Raw genomic sequence first — 23,425 nt, 5'->3', positions numbered from 1 at the left:
TAAAGAGAAAGCCTCTGAATCTGCACTGGGTGAATAATGGAAGCTGAAGCTGATTTCTTTTAGTGGCAGGAATATGAGATTGGAACGCTATTTGTCCTCCTGTACTTAATGAGAGAGTGTACCTTAAAGGATTATTTCACCCCAGATTTAAAATTCCTGATAATTTACTCACCCCTATCAAAGATGTTAATGTCTTTCTGTCTTTAAAGAAACCAAAGGTTTTCGAGGAAAACATTCCAGGGTCCTTCTCCATATAGTTTAATATGGAGAGTCTAAATTGCAGTTTCAATGCAACTTCAAAGGGCAATCCCAGCCGAGGAATAGAGGTCTTATCTATTGAAATTAATGAAAAAAAAAAAAAAAATATATATATATATATATATATATATATATATATATATATATCCACTTTGTAAACACTTGGAAGGTACTTCACGTAGTCAAGCTAGTGCAAGATGAGCATTTGTGGTTAAAAAGTATATAAATGTAACTTTTTTTTTAAAAATTACCAATTTTATTGCTAGATAAGACCTTATTCCTCGGCTGGGATCGTGAAGCTTTGAAGCTGCACTGAAACTGCAGTTTGGACCTTCAACCTGTTGATCTCTGTTGAAGTCCACTATATGGAGAAAAATCCTAGAATGTTTTCTTCAAAAACCTAAATTTCTTTTCGACTACAGAATGAAAGACATGAACATCTTGGATGACATCGGGGTGAGTAAAAATGTGTCAGAAAGGGAGAATATCTAAAAGGTCACAAAATAACACCATAAAGAGGTTCCTACAACTTGTCTTATTCAGACATTCAGTAAATGTCTGAAAAGCTAAGCTTTTTATTAGCCTTTTGTTTTCATACCTTGCGAATGCATGTCACATCTTGATAGAGACAAGTGCGGATGACAGGTGGGTAAATATCGTTTAATTTGTTCATAAAAATCAATGGGTGTCTTCAACGGCGGTGCAACTGTGTTCAGTCAGCTGTAACCTTTTGTTAGCGGGGCACATCGATCTGCAAACCCTGAATAGGGAAATTGATTAAAGTGGCTTTGGTAAAGAACATTTCATCAGATTGCAATCAAAAGCCACGATGGGTCACTGGTGCACAATGGCATTTTCAAACCTTGGAACGAAGAGTGTACGTTAACAATCCTTGTGAGTTATGAGGGCATCCTTCAAGAGGGGAATCACCAGATTAACGCCTTAAATCTTGTTTAACAATGCCATCCTTTGTTTACATCCAAATAACTGATGCAAGTTTACAGCAAAATATAGGATACAGCAAAGTGTTGGCAGCACCCATTTTGTGTTTGGGAAGGCCAGAGCTGCACCTTGTTTTGATCCCCTCTAGAAAATCCTGGTTGAGCTGGTAGAAGTTGTCTTAGTAGCACAAGAATATCATAGGGCCAGTTCCCTTAGGGAATAACCTGGGGTTTGGTTACTTGCTCTAGGTTACAATGGAGAAGTTAAATCCTAAAACTTTTTAGCTACCAGACCAGATGCTTCCAAACCACTCTGAATCAAAGTCTTTACTCTTTTGAAAGTTGCCAGCAGAACTTTCAGCTAACACGTCATCCATTCTATGTTTGGCCCTCAAGGACTTGGCTTCTCTTGTGGCGAACGGCACAGTCACCAGTAAGCCTCCGGTCACGCTGCGGCTGGTCATCCCAGCCAGCCAGTGTGGTTCTCTCATAGGCAAGGGCGGCTCCAAAATCAAAGAGATCAGAGAGGTGAGTGCTTTTCCATATCCTTGTATCTTTCTTTCTTCCTCCCCAGGATGTCCATGTTAGGACTGCTTGCACCGTTGCATATTTCATGGCTTTAGATGCCAGTAAAAGCCCATTTATTTTACATTTATGGTCTCTGGGCTGTCAAGATGGTATGAGGTAATGGTGAATGGTCTGTCATGCTAAATTTGGAGTGTTCCGTAATGCAGTTGCAGGGGGTGTGGGGAAGGTTGCTGGAGTTGGGGGAATATCAAGTGCGTTAAGCTAATCAAAGCAAGAAAGTACGTTTTGAAACGGGGGTATGTTTGGTGGGTTGTTGGAGGCTTTCAAGTTAGCAGCACCAAGTAAACAGTGCATTTGAACGTTTTAGCCCTACCCTTTTGCTTCAGGGGGTTTGGTTAAGCAGCCCTTGGATTCAAGGGTTTTTTCCACCGTGGTTTTGATTTTAAATGTACGTATGTTTGGTGGTTTTAACCTAGAAACACTTCAGAGGGAAATTGCTAGAAGTTATCTAAATCTGATAAACTGTTTGGAGAATTCTTTAAAGAGAAAGATCTAATTTCAGTAAAGTTTAAAGGATACTCTCATGTAATTCCAAACCCGTAGGACCTTTGTTCATCTTCAGAACACAAATTAAGATATTTTTGATGAAATCCAAGAGCTTTATGCCATGTTCAAGGCCTAGAAATGTACTAAGAAAATTGATAAAATAGTCCATGTGACTATTTTACTATCATTGGTTCAACCGTAACGTTATGAGGCTACGAGAATACTTTCTATGTGCAAAGAAACTAAAATATCGAGTTTATTCAACAATTTCTTCTTATTTGTGTCAGTCTTCGATGCGCATTTATGAGAACCATGAGTGCCACAAAGCATTCGTTTTTGTTCTCATAGCTTCATAAAATTACGGTTGAACCACTAATGTCACATTGACTATCATCTATTTATCGATGTCCTACCTACCTTTCTTGAACATTGTAGTTGCATTGTTGGCTATGCAGAATTAGAAAGCTCTCGGATTTCATCAAAAGTATCTTAACTTGTGTTCTGAAGATGAACGAAGGTCTTACAGGTTTGGAACAACATGAGGATGAGTAATTAATGACAGAATTTTCATTTTTGGCTGAGCCTATTTCATTAAGGTTTGGGTTAGTCCTCATTTTCCATTACCTCCTGCTCTTGGAGGATCAACTTCTTACCGAACTCCAACCCTAAATAAAGACACCTCAACCTTAACATGCTATTCAAGGCCTCACCTGTCAGACAGGTGTGTGGGAGCTAAGCTCTGTATGAAGCTGGCTCTCCAGAAGCAAGATTGGACAGACCTGACCTAGGTAAAACAGTGTACTAATGATCTGTTCTTCATTCGTGTGGCAGAAAACAGGGGCTCAGGTACAGGTGGCGGGAGATCTGCTGCCTAACTCCACAGAGAGAGGCGTGACGATATCTGGCAGTCAGGACGCCATCATCCAGTGTGTCAAGCTCATCTGCACTGTAATACTGGAGGTAATTTGACTCTGAGCAAATCCATTTGGCTTCATTAACATGAGATTTTTATGCATGCATTGGCCTTGAAAAACTGTAGTAGGTGAGTATTGTGTTATAGTCCTAATCTGCAAGACTTCAAAGGCTTCTGTGATTCAAAGACTGCATACTGGTTTTCAGTTTTAGATTTAGTGACGTTGATAAATGGATATGATAACTTTCTGGAGCCTAAACAGATATTTTGATTGCTTTTTGAAACTGTCAAATACTTTTCCCAAAGATACTTGATCTAACTAACTGCATGTTAAAAATCATTACTGTAATGATTAGTGAATGTGGTCTCTCAGCTCTCCCACAGCGTGAAATGCATTCGCTCTCAAATGGTTTTCTCTACACATAAATGGTTCAGAAAACGAACTTTTTTGTTCTGAATGTGCACTGCTCATTCTGTTTAATTTTTAAAGGACCAGATGAGGGGCAGATTGTTGATGGCTGCGCTGCCCATTTTAGGAATCCTTAGCTGTCTGTCTGCTCCGGGATGCAAATTATGCAAAGTCACCCAATGAATATTTAAAACGATTCTTTTTTGTTTGGTTGAGCAATTGTGCGAGATGCGCTTCACTGGGTTTCCATCACTTCGGCCTTATTCTGACCTCTTAATCGAATTACTTCCTATAAGCACATACAGTCAGTTATCAGTGTACTTTCATAAAAGATGTCCTTCAGGCCTAGATGACACCTTGTCTTGCATTAAAAGGCCAAGAGTCATTTTGTAAATGCGTTTTATCCCTTTTCGAAGTTAAAACGTAGGTTTGAACAACAGCAATAATGCTACTCAGAGAAAGAAAACATGCTCAAGGCACATTTTCAGCACTGCAAGTTTTCCATCTGAGGATGTCATGAGCAAGCATTAATAGCATTCTGAAATAATTTGGCCAAATGACTTCCTGCAAGAGGATAATGGTATGCTTTTAAGTGATCCAATGAAGAGCCAATCGATAAACGTTGCATTTGTGCGCCGCGTCAGCATTTCCAGTCATTAAGGTAATATGACCAAATGACTTTGCAAATGCCTTAGGTAAGAGCAACCTTGATTTGTTCGAGACGTTTTAGCGCCGTTGCCGAACAAGTCGAGAATGATACTCAAAGTTTAATACTGAGGGTGAATCTTTAAAATCTTGGGTTTGAAATGAATAATTGCTGTTTTATGTTTGCAGTCTCCTCCAAAGGGTGCTACAATTCCATACCGCCCCACACCTGCTCCAGGCACAGTGCTTCTTGCTGGAAATCAGGTAAAGATGCACATCAAATTGGTAAAACATTATATACTTTTCGTATAACATTCACAACACTTAAAGGTGCACTACAAATGAAGAAAAAACTAATCTTCTTGCCTTACCCCAATTCCTAATAGATCTTCTAATAATACTAATAATTGAAGCTGTCGAGTTGGATTGTGTAGGAATTGTCAGTTTTGTGTTGCTACGTCCATAAACTACAGCCGAGTATACTGTAGTGCACCTTTATTAAAGGAATAGTTCAACCAAAAAAAAAAAAAATCTGTCATTAATTACGGTTTGGAACAAAATGAGGGTAAGACCTTTGTTCATCTTCAGAACACAAATTAAAATGCTTTTGATGAAATCCAAGAGATTTCTGACCCTGCATAGACGGCAATGCAATGCGAGGCCCAGAAAGCATCAAAGACTGACACAGAAGAGAAAAAATTGATGGAAAAGGTCATTATTTTTGCTTTCTTTGCACACAAAAAGTATTATAGCTTGATAACAGTATGGTTGAACCACTGATGTTTAATGGACTATTTTAACTATGTCCTTACTACCTTTCTGGGCCTTGAACGTTGCAGGGTAATTAATGAGAGATTTTTTTTTGGGGGGGGGTGAACTACCCCTTTAAGTGTTAAAGGAATAGCTCACTCAAAAAAAAAAACGGACTTGTAAATGTACTTACCTGTTTGACTTCTGCGATCCTTCTGTGGAAAAGTCTGGATAAAGAATATCCTGGCCACTCTTTAAAACAATAGAAAATGAATGAGTTGTCAAATGACAATATGGCAAAACAATGCCAAAAGTGGTCCACAAATAGTCTATTATATTCCAAGGCAAATAATGACAGAATTTCATTTTCGGGTGAACTATTCCTCCAAGGCCTTGTTCACACTGCACACAAATCTGATTTGTTTTTCAAATCCAGTCTTCACGACTGGCTGTCCAAAGTGACATTTTGCAAAGAACGAAATTGGAATCCATTTGTTCAGACAGTATAGTCAATGTCTGGTACAGCGACATCGATTGTGACAGTCGTGACGTAGGTGTCATCACGATGCCAAGAGAGTTGTTTCTTTAACAGCTGAAATTAGCAAGTTGTCATTGTGGATGTCTATTATGGCTTCTCACCGTTGTGCTAAACTTTTACAGAATTTAACTGTATGCCTTTTAAAGTAGGAGTGTAGTTAACTCAGGCTTGTTTTTGCAGATCAGTCTAGAAAAAAATACCATTGTATACACCCTCCAAAAAAATTAGCCTGTGTGAACAAGGTTTAATTGTCTCAGATATAACCCTCATAATTAGTCCTGGGATTCGAGCAGATCCAATTAACATTTCTAAAAACTCAAACCCCACCTGTAAATATGTTGTGTGCACTGAAAATACTTAATATTCGGTTATATATAGTTGAGTTTCATAAAGCGCCACACAGCTGACAGCATGCTGCCTCTATTTCCTTTAATAAAGCACGTTTGTCAATGAATGAAGGGTATTGGTATGAACAGTCTGCTATTATAAAACATTTCTAAGATTGTATGTTATGTGTTCTCATTAACTGGACTGACGTCATGTAAACAAAGTATTGGTAACTTTTATTGATTGGGTTACACTGTTATAAATCTAATATTATATTGTGAGAAATTCTTACAGCTTCAATAGACCTTATTCACTAAATGGCATGTTCAATTTGATTTTCGAACGAAAATGAGACTCAGGAATGGATGTGTATTCAAAATGTTTAAAAAGCGTTTATGAGTCCCAGTTTTGTCAGAAGATATATTTTCAGTGCTTCGACTAAAACCAGTTGTCAGATTTAATGGCTTTTGAACAAACTGTGTTTCCATCCTCCTCAGCCTTGTTTTCATCCCTATCAAATAAAGTATGCCATCTAGCCTGAACTAAGGTCTATTGTTCGGCTTTTTAATCTATCGTTTGCGCCGTTACTCACTTCACATAATTCTCTAACACGTCTCTAGAAGAGAGCAGAGAGGCCGTTATGTTTATTCACGTTGACACGGCTATTCATTATCAACACTCCTATGCATGAATAACAGTAGCATTAAGATCAATCAGGCTCATGACTATTCCTCACCATTAAAAGTGTTGTGAAGTCATTCGCCAATGGTGTAATTAATCGGACTGGCTGAAAGTTTGATGCACGCACTTACGATACTTGATATATTTACCTGTCTGTCATGATGAGTAAGATAAATGTCTAATAATTAAATTAATGTTCATTGCTTCATCTTTTTTTTTTTTTCTTCATTAACGCTTTTCTGTCTGTAATCAAATTACGCCTAATGGTAATGACAGCGGTAACATGCGAGATATGCATATGACATGCAAATGAAGCCTTGGTTTGTGTCTCTGTCCCCTATTTGCCCTTTTAAGGTTTTCGAAACGTCAGAGTTTGCGTCTCACCCGCTTTTCTCAGTGGCTCAGGGAGGGCTGGATCTGCAACAAGTGAGTATCATGTATCCATGACGGATAAAATAGGGAGCTGTGCTTCCCACTCTTTCTTTATTTGCCTCTTTCGCCCCTGCATGGAGATGGGAATTCTGTTCCCCTCTGTCATTCCTCTTGCCGCATGTTGCAGCCAGTGTCCTCCCCACTTGAGCAAGGGAGCGAGACTTATACAGCAATTACTGTTTTTAGACTTGAGATTGTTTTTCCACTTGACGTTCCATTCAGGCATGGCTTTACCCTCGACCCTCTGCAATTGTATTGATTTTTGCTAAGAATGAGTTTTGACTTGACTTTGTACATTTTTGTAAACTTTACAGGTATTAAAGGTAGGGTGTTCCCCAAGGACGGGTCTTTGGTCCTTTTATATTTGCAAAATTAAAGATTTAGTAATGAATAAATATTTATTGCAAAACACTTACTTTTCTGCGTTTTCATGTAGCTATTATGAATAAAAGTATGAGCTCAAAAAAAAAAAAAACAGTTGCACAATATTGCAAAATTGATGCACCCATACTATGCATGAGGAACTGTTGATTTTTCACCTTACTCTCTTGACTTAATTTTGTAAATTTGTGTAAACTTTACAGGTATTAAATATAGGGTGTCCCCCAAGGCTCTGTCGTCGGTCCTAATATGATGACAAAATTAAATATTTATTAATTTTTACACCAAAACTCTTACTTTTTTGTAGCTCTTAGACATACAATTATGAGCTAAACAAACAAACAAAAAAAAAGTAAAATAAAATTGTGCACCATATTACAAAACGTATGCATCCACACTTCAAAATTGAAGTTGATTTTTATATTACTTTTTTGACTTGATTTTGTAAATTTGCGTTAATTTCACAGGAATTAAATATAGGGTGTCCCACAAGGCTGTGTCTTTGGCCCTATTATATTTACAAAATGAAAGGTTTAGTGATAAAGACGTTTTCATGTACTCTGAGCTCATACAATTATGAGCTCAAAAAATCGTGCACAATATTAATTTATGTATGTTAATATTAATCCATACTTTGTGTGAGAAACTGACCAAAATGTAAGTTGGTTTTTCATCTTAATCTCCTGACTTAATCTCAATTTGTGTGAACTTTATAGGTATTAAATATAGATTGTCCCCCAGGGCCGTGTCCTATCATATTTACAAAACTTACTTTTCAACATTTTCATGTAGCTTCTATACACACAATTATTAGCTCAAAAAAGTAAAACTAAATTGTGCACAATATTACAAAATCTGATCAAAGTATACATTTATTTTTCAACTTACTCTCTTGACCTGATTTTGTACATGTGTGTATAATTTACAGATATTATTATTTGGTGTCCCCCGTGTCTATGGCCCTATTATATTTACAAAATTACAGATTTAGTAATAAAGATATTTTTACCCCAAGACACTTAATTTTCAACATTTTCATGTATAATTTTGTAAAATTGTGCACAATATTACAACATTTATGCATCCATACTTTCTTTGAGAAACTGACCAAAATTTACATTGATTTCTCATCTTATTTTCTTGATTTGTTTTGTAAATTTATGTAAACTTAACAATTACTAAATATAGGGAGTCCCCCAAGGCCGTGTCTTTAGTCCTATTATATTTACAATACTAAATATTAATAAAGTTTTTTTTTCTCCAAAACGCTTACTTTTCTACATTTTCATGTAGCTCTTAAACATACAATTATGAGCTCTAAAAACTAAATTCTACATATTATTACAAAATGTATGCATCCATACTTTGTGTGAGGAACTGACCAAAATTTCACTCTCTTCACTTGAGTTTCTAAATCTGTGTAAACTTTACATGTATTAAATATGGGGTGTCCCTCAAGGCCATGCCCTGTTATACTTACTAAATTAAAGTTTTAATAATAAAGACATTTTTACTCCAAAACTTTTCTCTGTTTTTATGTAGCTGTTATATGTACAATTGAGCTAAAAAGTGCACAATATTACAAAATTTGTATAATTATTTTTTATGATTTAATTAATTTTAATAATAAACAAATGTTTACCCCCAAAACATCTACTTTTCTAAGTTTTCATGTAGCTCTTATAAATACAATTATGAGCTTAAGAGAAAGTGCACAATATTACAAAATTTACACATCTATATTTTATGTGAGGAACCGAACAAAATTTAAGTTGATTTTTCATCTAACTCTCTTGTCTTGATTTTGTAAATTTGTTCCAACTTTAAAGGTATTAAATATAGGGTGTCCCCCAAGGCTGTATCTTCACTCCTATTATATTTCCAAAATTAAAGATTTAGTAATAAAGACATTTTTACCCCAAGACACTTACCTTTCTATGCTTTCATGTAGCTCTTAGACATACGATTAGAAGCTCAAAAAAAAAAAAAATTCTGCATATTATTACAAAATGCATGCGTCCATACTTTGTGTGAGGAACTAACCAAAATTTAAGTTGATTTTTTCATCTTACTCTCTAAGTTTGCAAACAGCTTAGCTGTTAAGTACATAATTCACACTCTTCTCTAACAGTATGAGGTGCTTATCACTGACGTTTGTGTGAGAAACATTAACTCTGGATATTTTAGTTACAGGATAATCTGCTGCTGTGGGAAGTTCATTTGAGGATAATATGCTGGTGCGAATGACTGATAATCTCTTGACTTAATGTTCAGGTCTTCTGGGCAGACTGTTATCAGCGTATATGTGCAAGTTTTACTATGAAGATTAACAGGAACAGTTGATAGCATCACCCACTCCCCATTTCCAAGTCAGCAGCTAAACTCATTGGTGAAATAATCTTTATCATGGCCTAGAAACATACATATCAAGGTCAAGATTGTTAGGTGTACAAAAAAATAAGTTACACAGACTTTTTTTTTTTTTTGACATTTCTTGGTCATTGCCTGCTTTCGCTGTATGGAAAACAACCGCATGAATATTACCGAAATGTTTTGAGAGTGAATTAATGATGACAGAATTTTCATTTTTGGGGGAACTGTTTCTTTAAGTGTCAGCTGCCTCTGACTAATGCTGATGTGAAGGCTAAAAAGGGAAACCATGTGACTTTCCAATACACACACTCTACCTCGAGAGCTGTAAGGACGAGGTGTCGGACCTGAGCACTGACATTCTCTTAAACGAGCGGAGATAAATGCTGTCTGCCAGGAGACAGGGGACTGACAACATCACTACGGCTCTCGCTAATGAAGGCACCACGTATGTGTGTGTGTGCATAAGGATTACGCCGCGTTAAGTGGCTCAGCCAGGCGATTAATGCTTTTCTACATTATTTACGAGCGTTTTGAGCTCGGAGAACAGGAAGGAAAGGAATAATAAGAAAATGCCTGAAATGATGAAAGCTCCGCCTCCTTTTTGCTACCTTAAGTCCTTACCCTTTAGGCACAAGTGCATTGGCAAGCTTTTCAAACCAAGTAATAGTTCACCCAAATGAAATTCCAGTTTATTTCCTCACCCTCATTTCACTCCTAACCTTTTTGAGGGCTATCAGGCTTTCAGAAAGAAACAGCCATTAAAGAAGTTCATAAGACTTGCGCGCTATATTCCTAAAGTACACCAAAATATTCTGATGTACAGCCAAGTGAAATTAATTTGCTGAGATGTGGGTGTTGCATGCAAAAGAACAGTTTGCATGTGGACTAAATGATTGGAGAAGTCCTGCATACAGAGGTCTAAAGTTTACATTAACCTTGCAGAATCTGCAAAATGTTAAGTATTTCATATAGTCCACAAGAGAAACTAATAGTTGAATTTATAAAAAATTACCCTTTTCAGAAGTTTACATACACTTGATTCTTAATACTATGCGGTTACCTGAATGATCCACAGCTGTGTTGTTTTTGTTTAGTGAAAGTTGTTCATTAGTCCCTTGTTTGTCTTTAAAAGTTTAACTGCCCACTGTTCTTCTGAAAAAATCCTTTAGGACCCACAAAATCTTTGGTTTTCCAGCATTTTTGCGTATGTGAACTCTTTCCAACAATGATTGTATAATTTTGAGATCCATCTTTTCACACTGAGAACAACTGAGGGACTCATATGCAACTATTACAGAAGGTTCAAATGCTTAGTGATGCTTCAGAAGGAAAAAAAAAAACATGCATTAAGAGCCGGGGGTGAAAACTTTTGAACAGAATGTAAATGTGAACATTTTGCCTAAATATCATATTTATTTTCATTTAGTACTTCCTTTTAGGAGCTACAGAAGATCATTATATGCTTCCCAGAAGACAAAATTAGTATCGTTTACCATGATAATCAAATTCCAAAAGTTTTCACCCACGGATCTTAATGCATCGTGCTTCCTTCTGGAGCATCCGTGAGCATTTGAACCTTCTGTAATAGTTGCATATGAGGCCCTTTGTTGTCCTCAGTGTGAAAAGATGGATCTCAAAATAATGCAGTCATTATTGGAAAGGGTTTAAATACACAAAAATGTTGAAACACCAAATATTTTGTGGGATTTTAAGAATTTGAAGAAAGGAACAGTGGACAGTTGTTCAGGACAAGCAAGGTACTTATAACAACTCATAAGCATATGTAAACTTTTGAACAGGATCAGGGTTTATAAATGCAACTATTATTTTCTCTCATAGCCTATTGAAAACATCTATTAATGAGAAATAGCTTATTCAGGTCGGTACTGAATAAAAAAAATAACATGCATTTTGTATGATCCTTCTATTTTGGTAAAATAATTAACATTTTGCAGATTCTGCAAGGTGTATGTAAACTTTTGACCTTAACTGTACATCACCAGAGACGTCATTTTGATTTAAACATTACAAGGTCAAAATTTCCTACTGTGAACATGCATTTAGAAACTAGATAGGGCATTTTTATTTCATGTCGACTTTAATCTAATCCTTGGCTTTCAAATCTCATTTGCATTCAAATGACGCATCCAAATGCATTGTCAGGTTTGAGCTTAAATTGCGGTGTTTCCTCACACAAAGCTGTTGTAGAGTTGTAGAGCATGTCTTAGTTTTGAGCTTGACCTTCTAGTTTGCAAACTACTTTAACTTCAACACTTTAACCACAAACTGAAAAGGAAAAGGAGGACATACAATAAAGATAGCAGAACAAACCGGGAGACTATCAGAGACATTGAGGGGTAGGGGTGCCAGTCACGTAGCAAATCCTGAGCTCACCTCCGGAGACGAGCTAAATCCGTCCTGACAAAGAAGGGTCATGTTTTCTCCCCTCTAAACAATGTTTGCCTTGAGTGCTGTGACCAATCATTAACTTGGCTACCAGAGACACAAACTAGGGTTGCTCCTCAACATGGATTGCCATTTCTGCATCACTGATCTTTTTATTTTATTTTTTCATTTTATCCTCCTTCGGTTTCTCTCTCTCTCCGTCTCTTCCACGTGTTTAAACTTTTAAACAGGCTTATGCAAGAGAACCTCTGGGAACAGCATGCAGCGTTCTCTGTAGCTTTTGCGTCTGGCTATTTGGCTTCTCATTCTCTTTGATGCAGAAGTCTTGGTTCAAAGATCTTCTGGTTTTACATCTGTCCCCTTTAGAAAGTTTTTGAATGATAAAGGTGGGAGGGTGATCGAGAGGGGGCAGATACCCCCAGTTCTGACCTAAATGGCTGGCAAGTGGCCAGGTACCTTATAAAATCAGCCAACAGACCAGTGAAGACTAGCAAACAGCTCTAAGGTTGTATATGTATCTTGTATATAAATATACCAATAATTACATATCAACTCCTATTTATAATTTAGTAACTCTTCCAACTTCCAACTGCAAACTACACTGATCATTTACACTTTAAGTGGTTAGCCAATCATAATAATTATTTTAAGTCAATGTCGACATGATGTGACTCATTTATTTCTGTGACCAAACGGCTTCAATGTTTAGGGTGTGCGAAAATCAGAGCTGGGTAGTAACTGATAAAGTACTTTTAATTAGATTAAATTAGATTTAAAATACTTGTAATCAGTCAGTTCTGATTCTGAACAAGATAAGTTATTTATAAAAAAGATATTTATGATGACCTTTAAAAGTAAATGATTGATTTATATGTTGTAAGTGTATCTATCAATTTTAACACTCATCACTATTTCTTTTTCAGGCTTATACTGTACAAAACCAATATGGCATTCCACACTCAGAGGTAAGAAGCTTAAGATAGAATTTCTGAAATTCATCTTCATTCTACATAACTTTCATTTGTGCAGTGTTCTTTTTGTGAAATTAAATGAGCTTGTTTTACACTTGTGAATGAACTATATGGTTCAATTCTCAGCTGTGTCTTCTGATAAGAGTAATAAAACCCTTTCATACAACTAAAGTGATTTTCCTCCCATTTTTCTTTCTCTTTTATCTCAGCTGGCCAAGTTGCACCAGTTGTCCATGCAGCAGGGTCTTGCCCCCATAGCTCAACCCACGGCCACCCAAGTTCTGTCTGGTATGTTTTCGCCAAATCGGGTTTTTGAAGAAGAAGTTAATGGTTGGGATGGAGACAGATCACACAAATTATGGGTTAGACAGTGGCTTAGACTGTAATCAACTTGAAGCAACTTTTTAGTAAAACTATGTTGTCAAAGGCCAGGAACAGTGTGAATGTTAAAAGTACTTTTTTCCACTTGGTTAAGTTTACTTCTAATCAGTCTAAACTTCTTATAGAGAGCACTCAAGTGTGAAAACACCTTATATTTACCCAGACGCACAAGTCTGCTTTAGCAGAGCTAAATCGCCACGTACAGTGAGAGTGGATGTGACACAATTCCACCTGAGAACTCAAGCTTAAGTACATGGATTCAAACAGACCTCCCAAAGACCCAGAGGCCACCCAGGTTCAAGGCAATACACCTGAGCTCCATGGAGTATACGGCACATGTAGATTACAGCTGCAAAAATGGGGCCAAGCTTTACAAGCCTCCACTCTCAGCTCCCGAGGCTTCTCAGGGCCGTGACAAATGTCCAGCTAAAGAAAAAGGAGGGACTCTCTCCTTTTCTTGCTCCTTCACTTTTTTTCCCTCTGCACAGAACCAGACATCCAATTATACAACCACCCCGAGTTATTCAGTGGCGTCTTTCAAGTTATCTTGAGATTCCCAACATTTGCCAAAGGTTTTGTTGTGTAGGCCTTCTAAAGCCAACAGACTGTTGAGCATTATGGTAAATAAGCACTTTTGGTGCAAATGTGAGAATCAAAAAGCCCCTGTGAGGACCTGAGTGGTCGAAACAAATGTAATAGCTGCCCCCTGCCGCTAAAACTACAAGAGCACATCCTATCATGATATGGCTGGGGAATTCGATTATGTCTGAGGTAAAAAGCTCATCAGTCAAGGCAATGATTCAGTCTATTAAATAGGCCCCTGTTGGGCTGGGAGGCACTGCTGGGTCTGGGCCTCCTGCTGAGACAGGAAGTAGATGGAAAGAGAAACAGGCTAGCTTTGTGTCTGTTATTAGCAGTTAGGTGATAGCATCCTGCTAACAGATCGAGTTAATCTCTACCGAGCATTAGTGGCCTTTTATGAGCTCTTTGTGAGTTTGCAGGTAGTAAAAATAAAATCATATACATGCAACTATGAGCGCGTATAGTCCAGTAGACGGCATTAGATGTATTTGACCTAAAGCCACTTTTTGGTCCAGACCAAATGAACCAAAAAAAACTGAACTACAAGTCTTGGACTCTACTGTGAAATAGAAGCTATTTTAGTTCCCCCAAACTGAATTTGTAGAACTAAATACGTTCCTAGTTCCTAGTTCCTGCGGTGCGAACATGCCAAAAAACAAGTACTTCAGCCAATAGTTCTAGGAACTATGAACAGGTTTCTCTGGTGTGAAAGCCCCTGTTGTTGAGCTTGTTAACTGTGTTCCGGAACAGCCACTTGAACTGACTGACCACTTAGGATGGTAACCTGTTTTTTCCAGGGTTGCAAGGATAATAAACTTTTGAGAAAGTTTGGTACAGTCTTCCCCTTTTTGAATGGTCTGAATGACTTAAAAATTGGTTTTGGGTTTGGACTTCATTGTATCAGTGTAGAATTAACGTGAAATATTTCACTGTTCTTTACAATGGGTTGTTATTTACAATGAACACACAAAAAATAAAGTAGAAAAAGAAAATGCACTGTGCATGATGGGCGAAAATAACACATTCTAAGTTTACTTTTGTCCACATAAGTTTAGAAGAGTTTCTGTCAAATTTAAAAGAACACAAATACTGAAAAAAGGGAAGAAAGAAGAAAGTAAACAGTGAATTCTCCTATGGTTCGTTAACTTGGTACCTATTCCTCTTCCAGCAGGCATCGAGTCCAGTTCCCAGACAGCATCACAAGAACTTCTCATTCCAAATGACGTAAGTGCAAAAATGTCTTTTTGCAAGTATCACGTTACTCATGCTACTCATTGATATTCTGTACAGCAGTACTTTTGCTTTAGTAGTAATGCTTGATTATGTTTATGTTTTATATGAAGACATTATTAAATGTTTGAGGATGGTCAGATACTCTGAACATTTGTCAGAGCACACAACTCTAATGGCACACTTTAGCCATGCAGAAATCCTGAAACTTTTTCTTTCAAACACACCGAGTCATGTCTTTTCATCTGTCCACCCCCTGCTCTGCTAGAAGAGCTTCACAAGATCCAGTTCAATCCTGTCATGGCGTCTGACATGCTTAGCACTCCACTGCTGTCAAAACAGAGATGGTAAATAAAGCCAGAGCCTTTTGTCAGACAGCTAGGTTGTGGTGCAGACCCCGCACCCCAGGGGCCAATGGGACGTTCCCTTCATGCCTGCTGACTGGGGCTCCCTCTCGCCTCCACGTCTCCCTGAGATCACAGGATTAATGGACTGGCGAAAGGCCCAGACGTGGCCTCTGACCATACTCAATACATAAATTCAGATCCCATTGTTTTATTTAAAGCCCTTATGCCCAACTAGTAATAAAGTTTTTCAGGATACCGGTGCTGTTCACAAGTTCGTACAAGTTTGTGTTTGCTATTCATTTAATCTGTGTTTGAACATGAGTATGTGTCCTGTGTGAACTACTTTGTACTCATTCTGTTGTCAGTAAATGTACTTAGTGATTGTTTCAACAATTGTTCTTAGTAGGTGTAATGCTGTAATGACTAACAAAGTGAGCGGATCCATTATCTAGAGTGATTCCGTGCAAGCAAAATCATTGACTACCTCAATGCACCTGAGTAAAAACTCAGCTCTTATCACATTGACACCAGCTTCAAAAAAATTCTCCATTTCCTGAATGCATTCATCAGGTGCTAGACCTCATTTCTGAACCTCAACATACATGACAAACTTCAAAGAAACTTCACCCAATTTCCCCAATCAAGGGCTAATTTAGCATGCTCGTACATTCGTATTCCTGCGTAAAGCCATAAACAGGGCGATGGAAAGCATGTATTATTGAAATTCCCTCACAGCGATGCAATTCCAAGGCAAGGCGACATCAAACAGACATCAAACGCCTGGCACACTAAGTTGTTTATCATTTGCAATCAGGTTTCTCTCTATAGAGGAGCAGTTTCTCCATGGTTAACCATCCCCCTAAATCAGCAGAAACACGTTCGCAATTAGATTGGGATCAGATCGGTGCTCGAGAGCACAGCAGTAGATACAGCTGGGTCCATAACTTACCTGTACAGAGATTGACCTGTGAGGGGTGGACGAGTTCATCAGTGATATCAATTTTAGCTAGAAGGAGATTCATCCTTCGCTTTCCAGACCTTACAAGTAGATTCACCTCAAACAGACCTGTCTCCAGTTTGACTAGAGTATACATACCTGTCTCTTGCATTGGACAGATTTGACCTCTAGCTTGCACCTTGATTTACAAAGAAATCAATAGAACAGACCAAACTGATGTTTTTTGTTTGGATCTGGTAAACTTGACGGTCGGAGAAGGTTGTGTGGGTGTTGATAGTTTGTTTTGCTGTCATATTGCTTGAGGATGGATAATTAACAGATTTCTAAAAATGAAGGATATCAGTGGGCAAATATGTGGTGCAGTGCAGAGGACATGCTGGAATGTCAGGGTGGCAGCGAGACCTGGCGGTCGAGTACAAGCACTTAGCCACAATCAGCTGAGCCATTAATAGCCCCTGGGCACCAGGGAGAGCAGTGTGACGAATCAGGAGCTTTGACGTTCATATGACTCGTGAGGAAAGGAATGCTTTGTGGAGCAATTCTTGCTCACATAATCCAACTCACACTCAAAGTGAGGGTTGGGGGCTGGGATGTAAGTGGACAAAAGACAAGCTGTCAGTCATTTGAATGACAAACAGTTAACTCATCCCAGAAGATCACTCCACTTTATCATTGTCTAAGCTTGACACCAAGCCCTAAGGTCACCCAACCCCCTTGGTCCACTTCCTTCAAGCTATGGACACCTTTTACAGAAGGTACAGTAAAATGCAACAGTTTTTGTATAAAACATTGAGCTGCCACAGTAGGATGAATTAGTTTACCACCTGCTGTTGGCTTAAACCGACTGTCTGGATCTGCAGAAGTATTAGCAGATGCTTGTTGCAGAGACAATACCATGCATAGGCCTAGCCTTGTCATCTTAGGCCCAGATAAACAAACACAACAAACCAGGACCAAAGATAGATTGGAGCATTTGTAAAGGAACACATTAGATAAAGATATGAGAGTGCAAATACTGTTCCTGAAATCAATAGTCACTTGGGCAGTAGAACCATATGCCCCGTTTTATGAATTTCTGGATTGCATTTGACCAAGATCCTGGGAAATTATCCTGATGTGGTCTAAACAAACTGGCTATGTTCTCATAAGGGGCTTTCGCACCGGAAGAAGCTTTTCATAGTTCCTAGAACTATTTGCCGCATTCGCACCACAGGAATTAGGAACGTATTTAGTTCTAGGAACTCAGTTTGGGGGAACTAAATTATCTCCTACTTCAGAGTAAGGTATAAATCAGTTCTATAGAAACTACCAGTGACATAAGTGTACACTGATTGGCCAAATGCATATTTAACACCAGCTACTCTTTCATTTTTGTAAATGGCGCAAATAAAGACGTCACTGTCAGCCGCTTTAGTGCTCTTGCTGGCGGTGCGAGGGGGAACTTGTTTTTCTAGGAGGGTCCGAGGAAGAAATTGGTTCACAAGGAACTACCATGCTACCTAGTTCCTAGAACTGAGCGAAAGCTTCTATAATGTTTATGTTGAACATGTACCATGAGCATGCTCCACTGTGTCCTGTCCTGCAGAGTTTAGCTCCATCCCTAATTAAACACACTTGAACCAGCTAGTCAAGGTCTTCAGGATTTCTAGAAACTCTGCAGGTCTTTGGCCTTCCAGAGGCACCTTAGAGGGACATAGTGCCAAGGAATAGCTGTTAAATATATATCTCTTATATATAAGTCTTTTCTTTCTCTGTAGCTGATTGGTTCAATAATCGGCAGACAGGGTACAAAAATCAACGAGATCCGCCAGGTGTCAGGAGCTCAGATCAAGATCGGCAGTCAACTGGACAGCACCAGTGACCGACACGTCACCATCACAGGCTCCCCAATCAGTATCAACTTGGCCCAGTATCTAATCACATCCTGGTAAGTACTGGAAGCCATCCCATCATAACAGATCCAGGGTGTTTGAACTTGACCACTCCATGTGTTAATGTGGCATATCTTACACCATAATGCTGTAGATGATCCTGAAGTAGGAGACCTTGTCAAAACCTCTGGGAATATTCAATCAGGGGTCTTTCCAGTCCATAGTTTGCTGGCCAAAAGAAACACTCAAAAGAAGAACTACAAAGCAAGGAGATGTGGTAGAAAGAAGCCAGGCTGAGGGATTAATTGGCCAAGTTTCAAGCCAGAAGCTTGTTAGAGCTTAAAGGCAGAGTATTTTGGCTGCCTCATAGACAGACTGTAATTTTCTCCCACGAGATCTATGCGGTTGCAATTTGATCAAATGTTGTGTCAGGCAAGAAAGCAGTAAATTCCTGACAGCCCGGTTCCTCAGCAAAGACTTTTCCATCAATGCTGGGTGAAATTTCATTTGCTAATGTAACAAAATTAATAGTTTTGTTCCTCACCCAGGCGTATAAAAATACTCCTAACGTCAGTTCAATTAACATTAGGAATTTGCAAAACACTCTAATAAATCTGAAGTCAATCTTGTTAGTTAAGTTCAAGTCAGTGACAAAACGATGACTAGAATTTATTCTGTGGATATTCATTAAAGGGATAAGTTCACCATAATGTCGTTCCAAACCCGTAAGACCTTCGGAAGAATCTTCGGAACACAAATTGAGATATTCTTGATTATATTTTTTGATATTTAATGATATCCTTACTACCTTTCTGGGCCTTGAACGTGGTAGTTGAGTTGCTGTCTATGCAGGGTCAGGAAACTCTTGGATTTCATCAAAAATATCTTAATTTGTCTTCTGAAGAAAGTCTTACAGTATTAGCACAACATACGGGTGAGTAAGTAACAACAGAGTTTTTATGAAAACTATCTCTTTAATGAATAATAATGAGTAAACCAAATTGGACCCCACTCGAAATAAGTGGCTTCTTTATTTATTCCCACGTTTCTGTATTGGCTAGCAAAGAATTAAGATTTCTAACAGATGCAGTGTCATGTACAAAATAATATAATAATTCTAGCATATTATGACTCAGCAAGTCGACAAGAGAGCAATAATTGGGTCTTGAATGAAATATTTATGCTTGTCTCAGGTGTGTTCAACAAGCAGACCGGTGCAGAATGTCAAACTCACTCTTAGAAGCCCCTCATTATTTTCCTTGAAATATGTTCTTCGGGCATCCTGCATGGAGAAATTACTATGTTGGTTTTGGGCAAGCTTTTGTTGTTTTGTTTCTATCTCAATATTATTGATTTGAGTGGTTTCTCATCAGTTGAATTCCTATCAGTTTGGTTTTTGACAAGCGACGGCAACAAAACGCAGATCCCAGAGCAACCCAAGGCACTCTAGCGTCAGAATACTTTCCTAAATGAGTCAGCTCCATCAAGCCATTAAAAATCAAACATGATTATTCATGTCCTGGATGAAGGCTGGAGACGTCGCCCCCAATCAGTGTCACTCTCGAAGAATACTTCCTCCGAGACAGACGTCTCGTTTCAGTGCATTGCATCAGAGCGTTCTGCATATTGAACACACCCCCTCTACTTGATAATGAAATCAGTTAGACGCCCTCGATATACATTAATGGCAGATTACATGCATTTGTCAACATGGTACTCAGTTCAAATGCATCTTGATTAAAAGCTAAAGGAAATGCTACTGAAATTGAAATCATTTTGTTTCTTTTCCCAAAGCCCCTACCCAAGCCATCACCCTGAATTAAACAGCTCCTTTCCCATGAGTGCCAAGGTCCCCCCTCAAATAATCTGTTGCAACCACCAGCAAAACACACCTCTCTTATGATTTTTTTGTTTCTGTTTTTTGATTCTTTCTGTTTCTTTTTGTTTATTTCTCTCAATTTTTGTTTAACATGTCTTTTATTTAACCTTCTAACCCTTCTCCATCCGGCTCCCCTCCCTTGTCCCTCCACCCTCCTCTCCTCCACCTCCTTCCTTCCCTCCCTCGTACAGTTTAGAGACCGCCAAATCCACTGCCCAGTCCTCCTCCATGTCGACCCCTGTAGACCTCAACATGAGCTTCACCCAGACTGCTCCCCCTGCATCGTCCTCTGCCGCAGCCCTGGCAGCGATGGGCGGCCTGCCCCACGCTCCAATCTTGGGCGCCCCCTATACCCTCCCCCTCTCCAGCCTCCTGGGAATCAAATCCGTCCCCTTCCTGGCACTCTCGGCCCCCGCTGCCGCTGCCGCCGCCGCCCCCGCCCACGGCACCTTGGCCTCCTACACCGCCAAGATCTCCTCCGCCAACGGCATCAAGAAACCGGAGCGACAGAAGTTTGCACCCTACTGAAGAGGAACTACCAAGTACCTCCTTTGTTTCCGAGAGAGGGTTCTTCTCTTCTAGCCTGATGTAGCGGTGTAGAAACAGACAGTACCAATTTAATTTCTTTTCGGTTTAGTAGCTTGTCCTGGAAAACTGTAGGAAAATAATGGCATAAATTTACCTTTTTTTGTTTTCGTTTTTGGCTGAGGTAGCCGCTAAAGCCATAGACTATTCCTAATCTCCTCTTTTCCCGAAATCTTTACACACCTTTATTGTCTGCTCTTATTTATTGATAACAACGAAATATTCCCGCAAAGGGTTTATAACGTAGAACACTGTTGACTGATGCTAATCTCTTACGTATCAGCTTTTATACAATGATGTCTGTGAATGCTTCTGTATACAACTTCCTGATTTTTTTAGAAATCTTTAAATGATGTATTATTAAAACAAAATATGAAAAAAAGGAAATGTTTTTAAAAATGACAACCGATCTAAACTTTGCTTTTGTGTTACATTTTTACCTTTCGTTCACATTCGTTTTGAAATGTTATTTATTTTATTTATTGTGCCGAGTGTTTCTTTTACAGTCGATGTTTGTTTTCTGTAACGGCTGCAGGTTAAAAAAAAAAAAAAAAAAAACTTTTTCAAATTTCTTCCCTTTGATCACGGTTACATACTTCCTGAAAAAAGTAACTAAGAACAAGTAGTGAGTTTCTTTACTCTCTATGGGAAGTGCCACGGTGAATTCTGGTGTGATTATCCAAATACAAAACAGCTAGCGAATTAATTTCGAAACTTTGGCTAGCCCACGGCCAAATATGGACAATGTCGTTTCAGGGGGATTCTTTCACCATTTCTAATGGCATAAAATGACTACTATGCATGGTGACTGCCCTTGTCGGAAACTAATGCTGCATGATGACTTGGCCCCACACAAGTACACACTAGCAAAGATAGCTAACGCGTAGGTCTCTTTGTCGATGGCAGAAGAGCAATATTGGTTTGAAAATACTAAAATATACACATATAGCAGACCTACACATAAACATGCTTCAAGTGTAGCTACAGTAATCATCAGAGTATATTACGTGGACTGACTTTTGTTTTTTGTTTTTCTTTTTTAAAATATAGAAATAATCACACTTATTTTTCTAAACCTAGAGTCCTAAAATTGAATGTGACCACTCACACGATTCATCCACTTGGTAGATGTAGTGTAACCTTGACTCGTGTTTGTCATTTTTCCTTTATGGTAACTTTTTTGGTTTGTTTAGATCTTCTCAAACGTCTTTCCCATACTCATTTGCATGAATTTAACTTGGCGTCTATGCAAAACATCTCGGGGGCGGTTCAGCGAGGTATCCTGTGTCATGCTTCGTAGATGGCCCTAAATAAACCACCGTTGGGAAAGGGCTATCAGCAAAGGCGGAACCCAAGTATACAAGGACAATGATGCTCTCGAATTTATGAACCATGCTATGTATAATATATATATACATAAATATATATGTTCTATTATATCCATATTTCCCATTCCAAAGCCTAACACATAACCACCGTTTCACACACTATACGAACACAGTGTGGCACATAATTCCACGATAGCCGGACGGGGTTTGAATATGTTCAGATGCTTGAATTATCCGAGGTCTGGTTTTTGGGGATTCACATGAGGTTTCGTTTTGTCAGCCTTGGCATAAATGCAACTCTTGTTTTAGTTTGATTCATCAATGCCATACAAATGAATAAAAACAATACTGTATTAACGTAATCCAGTCTCCTTTGTTCTTTCTCAGCTGCGTGAAATGAAACGGCATTAACATTAATAGCCGGGTGCGGGAATGCCGGAATTGTGATAATGACTAACAATTTAGTCTGGTTTTTGTTTTTTTGAATGGGAACTTTAGCCCTGAAAAGAGTTTGAACTTAACACCTCAAATAAACAAGCAATTAAAACTGAGCCCTAAGGTACAATGTGTGTTTTATTAAAGCAATAATCCACTCAAGGCCATTATGTTGGGATGCTGTTAAAGTTAGACATGACACAAAGCCCCTTAACTATGGTAAAATCAGTGTGCTTTACGACCTGCAGTGCAATGCTGCTTGCATAAAACAGCAGCAAAAATAATATAAGACAAGCACAGTGTTGGGAAGGTTATTTTGGAAATGTAATAGGTTACAGATTACATGTTACAAGTTAAAATATAAGCAGTGTAACTATTTCAATTATGTTAGTAATGTAACTGATTACAATTGATTATTTGAACAATTAATGTTTTCAAGTATTAATAATTAAAAAGACTTTCATTTTTTTAAAAATATTTTTTTTTTTTTTACTTGCTGTTGCATGTAAAAAAAAAAAAAAAAAAAATGTACATGTCGTTCCAAACCTATGGAAGTCTGTTTCTGCCACTGCATAAAAAAATAAAAAAGGTAATTGTGACTTTTTATGTTACAATTCTGACTATTTATCTCGCAATTGCTAGTTTACATCTAACATTTTTTACATTTTTTTCTCAGAAATGTGAGATAAGAACTCAGTTATGAAGTCAAAATTCTGAGACATATATGACA

General features: G+C 38.2%; 1 protein-coding gene across 1 annotated transcript in view; it reads left to right on the top strand.

Moving 5' to 3' along the window:
* The window catches only part of LOC141338412 (poly(rC)-binding protein 4-like), a 405,056-nt gene extending 382,434 nt beyond the window's left edge, over positions 1-22,622 (top strand). Inside the window, exons 6-14 of the mRNA XM_073843951.1 lie at positions 1,596-1,727; positions 3,105-3,233; positions 4,430-4,504; positions 6,891-6,962; positions 13,052-13,093; positions 13,309-13,387; positions 15,231-15,286; positions 18,355-18,524; positions 20,539-22,622. Of these exons, the coding sequence (XP_073700052.1) occupies positions 1,596-1,727; positions 3,105-3,233; positions 4,430-4,504; positions 6,891-6,962; positions 13,052-13,093; positions 13,309-13,387; positions 15,231-15,286; positions 18,355-18,524; positions 20,539-20,875 (1,092 nt within the window). The 3' untranslated portion in view covers positions 20,876-22,622. The remainder of the gene's footprint in view (positions 1-1,595; positions 1,728-3,104; positions 3,234-4,429; positions 4,505-6,890; positions 6,963-13,051; positions 13,094-13,308; positions 13,388-15,230; positions 15,287-18,354; positions 18,525-20,538) is intronic.
* Positions 22,623-23,425: the final 803 nt, after the last annotated feature.

Source organism: Garra rufa, chromosome 7 (genome assembly GCF_049309525.1).
Source record: "Garra rufa chromosome 7, GarRuf1.0, whole genome shotgun sequence".
NCBI classification, from domain to species: Eukaryota; Metazoa; Chordata; class Actinopteri; order Cypriniformes; family Cyprinidae; genus Garra; species Garra rufa.
The sequence above is the reverse complement of the archived record's forward strand: the minus strand, read 5'-3'. Positions and strand labels throughout refer to the sequence as shown.